The sequence below is a fragment of the Falco rusticolus genome, chromosome 4 (assembly GCF_015220075.1).
Source record: "Falco rusticolus isolate bFalRus1 chromosome 4, bFalRus1.pri, whole genome shotgun sequence".
In the NCBI taxonomy this organism is placed as follows: Eukaryota; Metazoa; Chordata; class Aves; order Falconiformes; family Falconidae; genus Falco; species Falco rusticolus.
In genome coordinates, this window is record NC_051190.1 from 82,028,484 (window position 1) to 82,044,256 (window position 15,773).

The following is a 15,773-nucleotide window of genomic DNA, read 5'->3' on the forward strand; positions in this document are numbered from 1 at the left end:
GTCACACCTGCAAAAAAACCACTTGAATAGAGGTGGTAACAAACTGCACATAGGTGTGGCAGCCTTGCAAAACCTCTGCTGAAAGACTGTCACAGTCCAACATCGCTTTTTCACTTTACTCTGCCCTTAAAGCTTCACCTTACACTGAAATCAGCTGAAAGTCTCCAGGCATCTCTCTGTCCATGTCTTTTCATACTTGTCTCGGTGACACTTCTGAATGATGCTTATTCCCAAACTTGCCTTTCCCCCCCCCCCCCCCCTTTTTTTTTTCAGGTAGATTGTTTTTTTATATAGTTTATAGCATGAGCCCAAAAATACTTAAATTAGCAAAACTAAAAAAGGGCACGCTATACTTCTCCTCTTAAAGCCCTATTTCACACACCTGGAATATATCCCTGAAAACAGTCCGGCCATGCTCTATTCTTTTGGGTAGCTGCACTGACACATGAGGGAACCTCAGCAAACATGACTGTGTCAGCTTGCAAACCATCCCCCATGCTATGATGCTATGACTGAACTTTACAGCCATCTCCATATTTTTGCAGAGACATCCATTCAGAGCTTTTTATTTCTGGCGTTAGCACCTCTTTCCCACAACAGTGTTTTGGATAAGGCTAGAAGGAAACACCTTAATCTTCCCACTACTAGTTTCTCTATTAACAAGGAACAAAATCAGCTGAAAATCCCAAGCTCCCGATACTAGCCTGCAAGCAGAACAGTATCACATCCACCATTTTATCGCAAGAAGCTGAAGCATTACAAGGAGTTGTTGCTCAGGAAGAAAAGAACAAATGTGTTTTCCCCAGCCAGCTGCCACACCTTGCCTGCAACTAATTCCTACCTTTAGCACAATCATCCCAGTTTTTCTCTTGCAAAACACAACAAAACCCATGAAGTTTCATTTCAGCAGCTGGCAGATGAAGAATTTCTCTTGACTAGCAACAACAAGTGTATCTACCACTTCAAAAACAACTTAGCTATGCCCAGAAGTTGGACTGTACACACCTGGAACATGTTTAATTTTCATAAGAGCTGTGTTCCATAAATATTTTTAAAGAAGATTATAGGTGTCCAACCAGATTTTTGCAATTCACCTCACGAGGCATCTGTAAAATTCAGTATAAATTCTCAATCCCTTTCAAAACCGGTCAGAAGGGAACTGATTTTATTCAAACACAAAGAAATGGGCATTTCTTAACATCTTTTCAATGGCCAGGAAATTTAAAACACCTCTGGCAACATAGAGTATCAGTTCTTATTAGGTACTGTTTTCTTACTTTATTCTTTCACTTTTATTAACATATAATGCCTTTGCAGTACATCCAAAGATACGTGAACTGGTACATTTCCTCCATTTTTTATCAGCTTTCAGTATTTCACCCTTGAGTCCTTCCCCCCCCCAGGCTGAGGCCAAGGTGTAAAACTTGAGCTAACCCTGCAACACATTTTTTATATATGTAATTTGCTGTTCATTCTTTCCTTCATGCTTGAATCACAACTCTACAGCACATAACACTAGCTGATTACTGTAATTAGTTTAGAGTAATCCATCATATCACTATGCAGTGCTGGAAAAAGAAGAGCTGCTTAGCTAAATATTTTTAAAAAAATTTACAGTGTGATAGATAGGAAAGTCCAGAGCTTGCTTTCAATTATAATTCTGAAAGTTCAGCTGGAGTTTTAAAGGTTTATATTGCCCTTTTTTTCCTCCCTCTAGTTCCATTTTCGCTTGCAAATACTGAAGAGAACTTAAAAAACCTTTCTCGTCATTTAAATGTTAGGTTTTAACCATAAATATGACAGAAGTGGATAGGTAAGACTTTTGTCATCCAGTCCAGTCCTCTGCATAAGGAGTAATAAATCCTAGAACAGATAGACTGTACAGAAAACCTTATTACATACACTGCATAGATTTCTCGGATTTTGAACATTTCTGTTGAAGATTTTCTTATTATGTACGAAGTATGCACTTAGGCAACTGTTTGGACTTTGAGAGAGAGATCTCATCCCCTTGTTTCTAAAGTTCATACATACTTTACTCAAAGGTGATAATATTTGTTTTAATAAACCATTTCCCCCTCCTCCTTCTACTGGGCCAGATTATCAATTCCTCTAATTAAAAAAAATCAAAGGAGGAAATTCTGGGAGATGAAATCTCCACAAGGAAATGAAGATCTACTTATGGTAGATCCCTATGGGATAATGAAGGAGAGAAAAGGTTGAGGAAATTCAATTGGAAGAAAAAGCAGCTGCCCATTTCAAAGCATACAAAGTCCTATTTTGCATCCTCCAACTCACAGATCAGCCTTACAGCCTGAAACCAAAGGTTTAGGAAATCTCTTCCATGGTGCCCAGGACAGTCCCCCAAAGGGAAAAGGGTCAGAGACAGTAGCTGTTAACAGTCTCTCTTTTGAGCATGAAGGAAGATCCGTGTGTTGAAAGAGAAGACCCCAGGGAAACCACCTCAGGCTCTCACCACTATTGCAGTCACCAGTTTGTGTCACACTGGGAACCAACCTGGCACCCCAGAGCTAAAAACACAACTCTACAGCTGGACCTACAAAAGCTCCGCTCTCAAGGGCTATAAACAGACTTGCATCCTTGGAGGTCAGGCACAGAGGGAAACATATTAAGATACCCTGGTCACAAGGTTATATTATCATTAAAAATAGTAAGATACTACTAACACAGTTTCCCTGGGTTAAATAAATTCAGTTTTCCTAGCCTGATTCAAACTGTATGAATGTGAAGTTTCAAAATGTTGAACAAAGGCAGTTTCTTCTCAATAATATGAAATTATTCAGACCATATATGTAACAGCAGGATACATGAATAATTAAATGCTCTGTAAGCCTTTGTTTCAGAGTGGAAAGCACAAGGATTTCCATTTCCAAGGACAGTCACAGAGCGTTCTTTTCCTGATGAAAAACTGGCTCCAGTCACAACTGAAATAAACATTTTGATAACATGATTTCAGTAAAGAGAAGGGGGGAGGAGGCCGAGGAGCCTTGAGAAAAGGTCCATTTGCGAAACAAAGCAAACCTCCTGCAACTGAAATCCCCTTTTATTTCCTGTACAGGTGCCAGGTCTTGAACAGACACCCAATTTATTACCTTGTCAGCTGACTTATTAGAGTTGACACAAATCGAGCTGAAATATGCCTGACATACTGCAGTCAAAGCTTTTTTCACGCTTTAGCACAAAGCCAAACTTTCCACAAGGTAGAGGGAAAGGGAGAGAGAGCTGTGGGAGTTCTATTCCCTGTTTTCTATCATCAAGATGAATATGATCCTCTCCCATTCTTAATATGCAAAACTAGTCATGAAATAACCCAAGGCTAAAAAATAATTCACCAAAATTATACAGCTGGGAAATTATTATCAGGCTCTGGAAAGCCCTTGATTACAGGAAATAGCACCTACATTTTGAGAAAATGTTCCCACCAGACACAAAAGCTGATTCAAAGCCTCTCCTCTTCCTCAGTATGGCTTCCCTCTTTATAGCGTTTTAGCCTAAATAATGCAAATCCCCAGTTTTCCTCAAGGAGAAAAAAAAACCTACCACAGGCAAAATGAAGTGAAATGGTGGTGACTTCAGTATCCCTACTAGCTGTGTTGTATGCAGTATTGCATAACATTTTGTCTGACAGAGCTGACCTTTCTCCACCAAGCCTATTCCTGTTGCACTTCATTTTTTTATCCTTTAATTTAAGACACTAATATTAATTTACAGTAGTGGGTGGAATAAAACATAAAACAACAGGTTTTGGAAGGAAAAGAACAAGTCAGTGTTATGCTCTTTTATTATTAAGTCCAAGTCCTGTTTATGTAATTCAGGTCACTTGTTGTTCATCTTTGCTCTAATACATAAATAAGCAATCAATTAATAAACTAGCACAACTTAAATATTTTCATGAGAAGTTCCACTGCCTTTAGTGATATAATCCATAGTAGTAACACATTTTGCCTTAAGTTTATGCAAAGTCTTCTGGTAAATTTCATTACATGTGATCTTTAAAAGATTATAAATTCTGGTTCAAAAACTTCAGTAACAGCTGAGCTTCTGGCATTGTAGCTTACTCTTCTTCCTTCATGAGAATGGAAGCTGTATTTCTCTAGACCTATGCATACCTGCCCAGCACACCCAGCAGTAAATTCTGTTCCAGTAACTTCAAGACACAGCATACTGGGAGATTCTAGAACATCATCTTCTGCGAGCCCACACGACCTTTCAGTATTTGTATAAATAGATGTGTAATACAAATGCTTACTTAGTACCTTTTTCCAATAGAGAATCTGATTTAGACCTCTCCTAATGGATTGTTCCACTGAAGTCTGCAAATTTGCATTACCGTTTAAGTTAGATTAGGAACAAGCCTGTAATATTCTCAAAGGTCACATATAAGCAAGTAATGAGGAAAGAGAAAAGGGTATTCTATTCAACTCAGAGTTGTTCTGAGTTTATCTAGAACAAAGGAACTGGTAACAGATGACTGTTCCTATGAAAATATAGTGAAATAACTTCTGTGAGACATTATAGCACATCAAATGATGAAATGAGGAAAAGTATTTACATAAGAATTTCTACTGAACAGCTTTGGTCCTACTTCTGAACTTTTAAAATTATAATTTGTTTTTTTGTCTGTGATATACACAGTGGTCAAAGTCTATTCTTTTGAGATCTGTAACACTGATTTACAGGATCAGAGACATTTTCTGCCAGTCCCCATATCTTCTAGGTGTTGACCCAGGAAACTAGGTTGGCCAGCTCTAAAAACGCTACCCCTGTGCTCCATCTAGTGGAATCCTGATTTAAGCTTAATGCATCTTTTAGCAGAGAAGTGCTTCAGTCAGAAGGGTACTCTAACGAACTTCTGTGTAGAGTTTTTTCAAAATGCATGCAAACTGACACAATTTATCTTAAAGAAAAACATAGAAACATGGAATAAAGATCTACACAATGTTTAGTAGGTTTGAGAACTGGTATATTTTTTAAGCTACAGAAACTACTGAATTTAATTAATGACATATTTCCAATAAGGATAAACTCTGTTCACAGTCAGAAGAGCACAAGTATATTTGAGAACACACACTGACAGCTTGTCTTTTTTTCTGAAGACACGGCAGGTGCAAAGCTGGGCTGTGAGATGCACAAACAGGCAATCACCAAGCCATTTACTGGCCTCACTGTACCAAAAAAGGCAATGATGCAATACTAAGGATGTAGACAAATATACATTCTGCAAACAGCTGTGTCTGTGTAAGAGGTTACAGCCTAAAAGAGTAATTGGCTCCCTGACAAGCTTATGTGAAATACAGCAATCTCGAAAACATTACGATAGGTAGGGACCAGTTGTTTCAGTCAATTAGTCCAAGAACATCTCAACTCTCCCAAGTCTCTCTCCCAAATCCTTTATTATATTAAACAAAAATGTTTAGTATATATGTCATTTAATTTAGAAACTCATTTTAAACTCTGGATCAGAGCTTTCCTTACTCATCACCAAAAAGCACTCCATGCGTGTTAGGCTGTCTAGTGCTGGTCATTGGTACTCCTGGGCTCTGCTAGCAGTGCTGCCCACAGGGGTGCTCTCCAGTCTGCTTCAAACAAAATGAGCCAGGTTAATAAAATTCTACGGTTTAAACCGCTGAAGGTAATGCTGCAGATATGCCTGGGAAGGACTCACCACTGACAGAAGCAGAGAAGTTAACAGCAAAGATGGAGCACCTGACAGCAGGTGAGAAGTACTAGTATCTTTACTAGGCACAGCTGGATTTGGACTTGCCTGAGGACACAGCATAATTGAAGCCAAATTTATAAAACTGCATTAAAACTGATGCAGTGAGAAGACTGTAACTCTCATGTGGATTAATTATCCTAACTTTTACTGATTTAGTTCCACTTACTTATCAATGACAAACCAGATTTTAAAAAAAAACTAATTAGACCAAAGAAAGACTGTTCACATGGACAGTCACTGCCATGAACGGAATTGATTTAGAAAACCCGCTTCCAGAATCAGGTTTGCCTGCTGAAAACCCTACCAGCTCCTGCTGCACAGCACCACCCTCTTATTGAAATTGTTTACCCTACTCTGACTGTTTTACCTACAGAAGACTAGTGAGTTATTTCAAAACCTGTTCTCACAGAGCTGTGAGGGCTGCGACCTTTGGCAAAATGTGGGAACAATTAGCGGTGCGTATGGGACAGTGCAGCCAGGAGGGTGCTTTTGGAGAGAGGGAGGAACGGGAAGGTGAGTAGGTTCTGTCTCTTCAGGCTTGTTACCTATTAAAATCCTGGTTTTAGTAACATGCCTTGACAGGTAATGTGTTAAATTGGCACAGCTATCTGCTGCAGCCATGGTTGTGACTGCAGGTTCAGTAGAGCCTGAGCCTAGAGCCTGACAGCTCTTGGCTGCCCTATTGCCACTCACTTGCCTGTCTCTCTGCCTTAAGCAAATACCTTTTTGCTCCCACAGAGAACTGAAATAACTCCAAACAGGATCAGATGAGCACCTGACCCAACGGAAGAGAAAGGGAGGACAACATAAATGAGTACAGAAGGGCAGAAGTGCAGTAGCCAGCAGTTAGGTTGGTTTAGGGGCATGGTATGGCACAGCAGCTTTACTTGCCATTTAAGCAGGTTCAGTGATTCCCCTTCCAGTTTGGCCCCATCTGCTCATCACTGCCCTAAGTGTGGTGGTTACCAGCCCTCAGACCTGCCAGTTTAATTGCATGCATAGCCGCTCCCTGACCTGGCTCTGTCAAAATGAATACAGCTGAGTTTAAACACCTCTTTTATAGTTCTTGGGGAGCTTTTGTTTCTGCTTTTAGCTGGATCACTTTGTCAGGACCAGGTTAGGGAGCAATTAAATGTGCAGTTATGTTGGCAGATCTGAGGGGGCAGCTGGATCAGAAGCAATACATCTGACCATGCTCTAAATAAACATCTGTCCAAAGCCTTAGTCACACAGATGTGGAGAAAAAATGTACCTAATAAGCCTTGAAGTGAAAATATAACTTCTGGGAAACTGCATGTACCAGATTTTCTTCTAAGACATGCCACCACTAATTTACGAGATTATAATTTTCTGTAGTCATACATGGCGTGTCTAGTAGATACTTCAGGAAACCAGGACATACTTTAAATGGCTACATCCATGCAGGCAAGTATTTGTGTTCTGTCAAGACACTGCCAGCTCCACAAGGTTGTCAACTGCTTGCACCAACTTGAACCAAGAATATTTTAATCAGCTCTGCATTCTAATCAGTGCTGCTATTAAGAATGGAGAACCTCCGGTTTCAGATTGCAATTCAACGTATGTTTTAAAGCAGGTACTTCAGTAATGCTACAAAAGAATTGGGTATTTCTTGTCCTGCACCCCTGACTGCTTTTTTCCAAGCCAATCTCTTGTACTAGCCCAAAAATTTGCACAACCATGAAGACTGATAAAGGTTAATATGATGGGGTGGGGGGGTGGGGGGGGGGGTGGGGTGCTGGACCTGCTTCCTGGGCCACTTCATCATAGGGCAACACAAATGCTGATGCTGGCAAAAGGGGAGAGAAGGTGTAGAGGCAGGAATGAGCAACCAGAAGTACAAGTCAGTCAGAGGTGCTTCATTTGGCAGCAGTGGTCTACGATGTATATGGAACTGCCTCTTCAATCTAACTTCTGGGTAAAATCTAGATGACGTACAAAAATATTAATACACTGCTCTACAGCAGAAACAGGATTTGTACTCCTTTGATTCAATCATTGCTGATGTGCAGATACCTTAAGATGCGTAATAGTGTGAACTAAACAAAAAGCATTTTCTCATTCTTTTCTGATGTTCAACAACACTTCAGAGAACTCCAATCTCCTGTTTCAGAACCCAAAGTAAATAATGTATTAATATGGTAATGTTCTCTTTAGAAATGGAGAAGTTGCAGACTCGACTGAAAAAACTGTTAGACAATATATATATACACACTCACACACTGTATGACTGTGTTGCAGAGTTGAACACTAAAAACTGGCAACTGAGCATAACCATAAAGAACAGAGACTTTCCCAACTAGTTTGAAAACGTACCTACCTCGGATCCCCCAAACACATTTTGGGTTGATTTATGTTCTGCTGCTTTAAAAGAAGAAATGGGTCAATATGAAATAATGCACATACTTGCATAGTGGATATTTATACCCAAAATAAACTTTCTCTTGGGAGTGTATTTTTAAAGCAGCATTTCAAATCTCCTGGCAATAGTTAGTTAGAAAAGTTATTTATTTATTTAGAATAAAAGTTCTCAGAAATTTTTCAACCACCAACATTTAGGATGATGGGAGTAAGCTTAGTAATTCCAGTTTCTCCCTTTCCCACAAATTACTTTTCATTGCATGTAACATTGAGTATTCACACATGCAGAGGAATGCATAGTATGCATTAAGGCAGAGAGAATTATATTTAAGAAATACATGAGCTATTTTACAAGAAATGCTGTGTATGCACAAAGCAATTCAACTTGCTACATGCTGTTGAGTCTAATAAGCCTAAAAACAAAACACATTGCCTTGCCCGATTAGACTTTGCCTCTTGCGCCTACATTTTTAGTATTTGACATACAAATATCAACAATTTATGGATTTGCATTTTCTCCAACAATGAAGTAAGAAACACTGAATAAATACTGTTTTCCCTCAAGATATGCAGTACTTCTGTTATACAGACTGTGAAATGGAAAAACATACTTAGAGGTTGAATATGGTCTGTGACTCCTAATTTTTTCATTAACGTAAAGACCTCTTTGCAACGATGCATCTGAAGCTTCATTCTAACTAATATACCGAAGCCCACCATTTTAGATTCAACCACAGATTTTTTTTAAGGAAGTGGCAAACCATTGCTGCTAGTTGAGAAAATGAAAATTAGTCCCTGGGAGAGGATACAATCAATGGTGTGTTAATCTAACCTTCAGCTGTTAATGATTTGCACTACTATTTCCCCTGATGCTGCGGGTTCTGCTGAAATATTGTTTTAGCAGTTTCTGTCAACTTTCCCTACCTTTTTTCTGCCTGAAAGGGAAAGACTGAAGTGAAAGTCTTAGCAACAGATTTTGCATTTGATTTTTGTTTCCTTTTTCCCTTTCTTTTCTGACCCAGTTCTTTCACACTATGGATGCAGAAGACAGAAATGCAAACTGTTCTAAGTTTTTGTTTCAAGCCTTTTTAGCCAGTCTATTATTCACAACTCCTCTTACAAAATAGTTGTTACACTGAGCAATCACCATTAGAATTGTGATAGTAACGTGATTAAATAATTTAGGAAGTCTGTATTTTGCCTACTTTTTTCACATTCAGTCAGAAAGTTAAAAGCTTTACAGAACTCTTTTTTTAAAAGAGCTGCTGAAGAATGTCTTCTGTTTCCAGCCACAAGAGCTGCACAAGCAACCTGGAAGATACTTCTTGTGCTGGTGTAGCAATGGATAAGTGTACTGATCCTGCAGATTTGCCTGATTTTGCAAACTTTGTGTCCTTAGGGATCATTTGGCCTACTCAGTTGAAACAACCTTGCAAAATAATTCTTATCCAAAAGAAAACTGCATAGCCCGCAAGCCAAATTCTGCAGTGAAGTACTGAGTGCCAAAATAATAAAAGTACTCAGCACCTTGCAAAGCTGCGTTCCACACACACACCACTAGTTTTCTCAGCAAGCATTTCTTCCAGGAGTAAGTGCATTTGAAGCATTTTAGTATTCTTAAAATAAAGCCAAAAAGCGTCGCAAAACCATTCAAAGTTACTTTACATATATCTCAGTCCCTTTGTTTAACTTAACCAGTCCTGAATATTTCAGATGAAAAAAAAATATTTAGCATGGTAAACTAGTCAAATGTGTGACTGTCTAGAAAATCTGGGTTAAGTTGAAGAAGCAGTATTTGAACTATTTCAATACTAGGTGCATGCAAACTAGACTAAGCCTTTATCAGGGTTGTGTGTTGGAGCACATAAGTCTAATGTATTGATATATATTATTACAGCTTAAAATATAACAAGAAAACAGATGTTTCTCCTTCAAGATTATGCTCAAAAGTCATATTAAAAGCAACAAAATGGTTTCAACATAGGTTGTATACTAGCTGCAAAAATAGCTTCATGAAATTCTCAGCTATTATGTTTGAATATTTCTCATGCTAAAAGCTTATGCCTCTTATTTGCAGATATATGAAGAGTTTGGGACAGTGTCTCTAAGTGACATTATTTATCTACCATACCCCTTAAAAGGCTTTGCCCATGATACTTCCTGCTAACATAATCCACCACAAGCTGTCTTTGTACCTAATTTAAAGGCACAGACACAGACGCTTTCAAAACTTTCCTTGATTTTAAAATTAAAAAAAAAAAAAAAAAATCAAGTAAATGTCAAACATTCAATAGATTATAAAGTGACTGATTTACACATTTTAGAAAATGGGTGCTACTCACCAGAAGGGATAATTTTTGTGTTACTGTGCTCTTTTAATGTGTTTTATCAATACCTGGATTCAAAGAAGATTTCTAGTGAAATTTACAGTGACAAAAACCAGGGATCTCTAAATAACAAAGACAACACTTCATGGATTCAAACTATTTCAGGACAACCAAATGTACAATCTATGTATTTCTATGGCCAAGCATAAGAACATATTCCCTATGAATGAGGAATGTAAGCCACAGAATCCAAAAAATATTTGGGGATGAAGGATTGCTCAAAGGACCTGGAATATATAAAGGGAGGAACAAGAAGCAGAAATAGAGAACAAATTACTTCATTATTTGGCACTGATATAGTAGTTTCTGCAGTATGGAGTGTACTTGAGACATCAGCACCAAGAAGTCTGAAAAACTGCAGAGGATTCAGAAAAAGGACTGTGGGAATAACTGAAAGACTTGAACATATACCATATAGTCAAATTCAAATAACAAACTTTTGTTCATGTAATGAACAGATTATATGCAATTTGATGGTAACCTGTAAATTCATACATTGGGAATAGAAATGTAATCCCATTCTAACAGAAAAGACGTAATAAAATCTATCATCTGGAAACTCGTATCATGCAAAGGCAGATCTCAAACATGATATTCCTTAGAAATAATTTGACGTCCTGAAAAACACTTAGAGAAACTATATAAAGAATTTTCTGGATTCCCCGTTACTGGATATTTAGTAATCTACACTGGATATTGCTTTAAAACACAACTCTGTTCACTGTGAACTAATTCAGCTAAATCTTATGACCTTTACATTGGAAAGTAAATCAGATGACCATGTTTGCAACAATTCTCTGAGGCACTGAAATCCACTGAAGTCAAACACAGGATTATGACAGAGTTCAAAGAACTTTTGATCACATGCATATTCACAATTCTATCAATCTGGTTATATGCACACTTTTTTTTTTTAAGGCTAGTGAAAATAATGGATCTGGTTTTTTGGTTTTGTTTAGTTTTCTTCTTTCTGAAGTTTAATGAAAGAAAACTCAGATTTCAACATATAGTCTAACATAAGATATGGTCAAGTCATCTGAAGACCCAGAATCAGCAAAAGGTAACAGCCAAGATCAAATATAAATTAATATACCTGGAGCTGGAAAACATCCTGCAAGTATCATATTTAGCCTTACAGATTAGAAAGATATTTACACTCTTACTTCATTTTAGTGAAGTAAGATCTAGATGCCTTTTTTTAATCTTTTTAGGATAGCAGTAACAACTTCAATATATGTCTCTCTTCTTCCTTCTTACTGATTAAAAAAAGAGTCTTAAGCTAATATAACACACATACTTACTCTGGCAGTCGAGACAGGATACCTAAAGAAAGAGAACTTATGCCGTCATTGATCCGACCTGGCAGTTTACGCTTCTGAACCCAGCTGACAGCAAACTCCAGCCCAATAAAAGTAATGAAGAACGGAATACTCTGAAAAACAATTTGAAGAAAAGAAGTCACAACACAAATAGAATTAGCTCAACCTTTCCTAACAGCAGTTTATTCAGCCAGATACTTCTTGGTTTGGCTGGCACCTCAGTAGCTGCTACTATGATAAAGCTCCGCATGGACCTTACAAATCAGAGCCACCAAGGTCACCATTTAATCCATAACACCAGCATAAACCCAGTGCACTAAGCTCTTGCCGTATTATCTTCTTTTGTCTCTTCAGCACATACATTGTTAAAGGGCATCAAAACTAAACACAAAGTCTTTCCAAACTCATATTCTCATATTCAAGTAAACCAGTGAGAGCAGCAACATTTGTAGACTCCTCTAACCACAAGGTAAAACAGAATCTGCTCTCAATTTGATACGCAAGTGGTTTTTGAATGTGTTCAGCCACTGAATTTGGCATCCAATAATATTATCTGAAAGGCAAAACGAGTTTCTTTTATGTTGCCGTGCTTTTTGCTGAAGATAGCAACAGCTCTTCTGTATGCGTTTTCGTCAGAGAACCCAGTAACTACGCAGTCCATTTTGATCTGGGCCATACAATATATTCTCTGCCCAGACCGATCAGGAATCACACAGTGCTCTCTTTTTTATTTTGGGTTGTACTAACTGGAAAATAATTTTCTGCCTTTCTGAAGAGAAATACAATGATGAACAACACTGAAACATCTCACAACACTGCTTTAGTCTAGGTTTCAGTTCACATTGTCTTGTGTCCCAAATCAACTGGCAAGTTGAAAATGCACAACAGCGGAACCCAGTACAGGAAGGTACGGCTGTGCCTAGTTGTAGCTGGTAACATTATAGGCACAACACCATTTTTCATCAGCGGACAAAGATTGTTATAGCTGCCCTCAAATTTTCATCGGCATAGGCAAGAAAAAAGATTCAATAACAGTAACTGGTAGAGCATATACTCTTTCTTTACTGACACTGGAGTTAATGGAAGGAATGACAAGGCAGCAGCAGCATATCAGTCACTGCCACCAAAATCTAGGCAGCCTGTGGCATGGTACACAGGAAGGAGCAGCTTTACTTGCATCAGAACTCTGTGCACATGAATGTTCCTTCAACTGCCTGCCTGCCTCCCTCCCTCTGTAGAAAACTTTTAAGTGACCTTGGAGACATTCAGACAACACTTCAGTAGTATTAAGGCATAAAATTCCCACCATGCTTTGCAGGCAAGACCAGTGAGACTTTCTGCACCATAGTAATCTTCAGCTGCCCCCTCCAAATAACCTGCAAACACAGATTCACAGACTGAAACCCTCCGGACTGCACTGCTGTAGAAGGGAGGCTGCTCACACCTATACAACATTTTGATGGAAGGAGCATGTTGTCTCTGCAAATGCCATTGCATTTTGGAGGGTGCTCATTTTTGTGGCCAAGCGAGATATGATCTGGGAATTCCTACCAGGCTGGGACACTAAAGAGACAAAGATGGATACAGACCAGATTGCCCAGTCGAAGAAGAACTACGTGATTCAAACCATGCAAGCAGAAAGAGATTTATAGCATCTAGGCAATGTTAAAGTTCATAAACTTCAGCAGCTCAGGGTTAGGTTACAATAACAGATGAACAGAGATTAGTATCAACATGGCACTTTTTAATTTAGATGCCTAGCTTGCTCTCAAAGCCTGGTTGGGATATGCACTAACTGATATCACAAAAAAAATTGAAACCAAGGAAGATCTACAGATAAAGCCTAAACAGCACCCAAGAAAACCAACATGGTAAATCTTTGGATATTTTAAATCAATAATAAATAAATACAAACCAAACCGTACAACCTTCTATTTGAAATCATTTTAAAGCATTCCAGGAAAATATAAATACTCCTTGTTTTGCTCTGAATACAATAAATAATAAACCAAGAGTTTTAATGTAGTTTTCTTAATTGATATAGTTAAAGAACTGATTGTTAACTTATCAAACAAAGGTTGATGACCACAGCTGTACATTCCAGCAGTTATTATAAAGAACAACTAAGGCAAGAAACACTTGACCACAATATTAGGAGCCAGGTCTAGCACAGACTACAGACAGTTTGAAGTTACGGAACAGCAGAAGCTGCACTGTAAATTGAATGGGCTCAGGACAGAAAAAAGTGGGCCGCTTTATTCAAGAAACGAAAATAGTGAATAGGAAATACACAATGCCTGTATTCTTATGTGGCAATTCACTTTACCTAGCAACCTCCCAAACAGTTAACATACTTGACTTTGTACTAATACACACTAATATAACTTCTTTCCCATTGACTTCATTAAATATTTTCTTCCCTCTGTGAAGCTGTGAGACTGCCAAGCATTTGACAGCATTTTTAGACTCAAAAATAGGGAGTGCCATAGCAAGGAGGACAGAGAAACATTCAGCCTTAACCTCCTGCCCATCAAGCAGCTTGCATAAGGAAAGATTTATGGCATACCTCTTCGTATCTAAGACATTACTACCTTTCTCCCACACACCCACATTAAGCTTTGCCCAAAGCAGATCAGAGGGATCAACTATGTCAAGACTAGCATGTTATTATTTATGTGACCATAACACCTAACAGCTATTGTCAAGGAGCAGGATCCTACCGTGTTAGATGCCATACAAACAGAAGGAAAAGGTACTCCCTGTCCCAAACAGCCTACAGTTTAAGGATGAGATGTAAACAGTATAAGGATAATGCAAATAATTCAGAAAAAAAGGAGACAGTAAGACAGACAAGAGTCTCACTGGCTGAACCATTAATTTCGTTTTTTCGCCTTTTTTTGTTTAAGTGAAAATAACAATGAAGACATATAAGGAACTTGTTGAGGATAGGTAGCTCTGCAAGGATTTCAAGGATTGCCCCTACAAACAAAATGGCACAAAGTTAAGAAATAGCCACTGTTGGCATCGCAAGTCAGACACAGAAGATGGATCCTTTCGATACCTTCTGGTCTATAAATGTTTTATTGTCTCTGTTTCCAGTTTCTTTCTCTTCACCCATTACCAGAAATACTTACTGGACATTTGCATTAGCTTGTGGTTTACTTGAATAACTGATCCATAACTTGAAGTCTTACTCTGAGCACTGAGTAAGAGGGGTTCCCTTACAAGTATCCAACTCTTACAGAATGCAAAGGACCCTTTAAAATCAGTTTCTGCCTTACACCCAGTTTCAAAAAATAATATCCTAAGTTGAAACTCAGCATAAATTAATGGGTTTAGTGCAAGTCTTGAAACAGTTTCTATTTTCTTAAAGCCCCAAGTCCTTATAACGTAAGACACTCAACTTTCATGTAAAACTAAATACATAGGTTCTGTGCCTCATTATTTAGAAGTAAAGCCTAAAATATGAATTGAGCATAAATGTGAACATAATCTTTAGAATCTCAAAAGCATAAAGTAGAAAAGAAAAACAGTGGTTATTAAGTTGAAAGCTTTCATTTTGGTGCTCTCAGCAGAAGAAACAGTGCACGCTTTTCCCGAGTCTGACTCATGAAAGTTTTTACTGAGCACAAGTGATAATTTCAGAAGATAACAAGGAGCAATGTAAAGTTGTTGTTCATGAAAATTATATTCAGCAAGCAAAAAGGAGCACCCGATCTTCCCATTAGTAGATTATGAAAGAATCAAAAAAGCAGAGCATGCAGAGCATAACCTTGTATCTGTAGCAAAGAGGATGCTCGTGAAGGGACAGGGAAAGCATCAGTGTATGATATAAGAGTCAGGATGTTCTGCCCTTGAGAAAGAAAACTGACATACGCCTTCTCTTCTCTAGGGAGGGATTCAAGGGTTTCAAATTCTACATGACCGAAGCTCACAAAAATAAATTCT

The 15,773-nt window shown here is 38.3% G+C and overlaps 1 protein-coding gene across 2 annotated transcripts in view; it reads right to left on the reverse strand.

Moving 5' to 3' along the window:
* Positions 1-15,773, reverse strand: part of AGMO (alkylglycerol monooxygenase) — a 192,207-nt gene that overhangs the window by 173,550 nt on the left and 2,884 nt on the right. For both annotated transcript variants that reach the window (XM_037384704.1, XM_037384703.1), the window contains exon 2: positions 11,808-11,938. In XM_037384704.1, the coding sequence (XP_037240601.1) occupies positions 11,808-11,938 (131 nt within the window). The remainder of the gene's footprint in view (positions 1-11,807; positions 11,939-15,773) is intronic.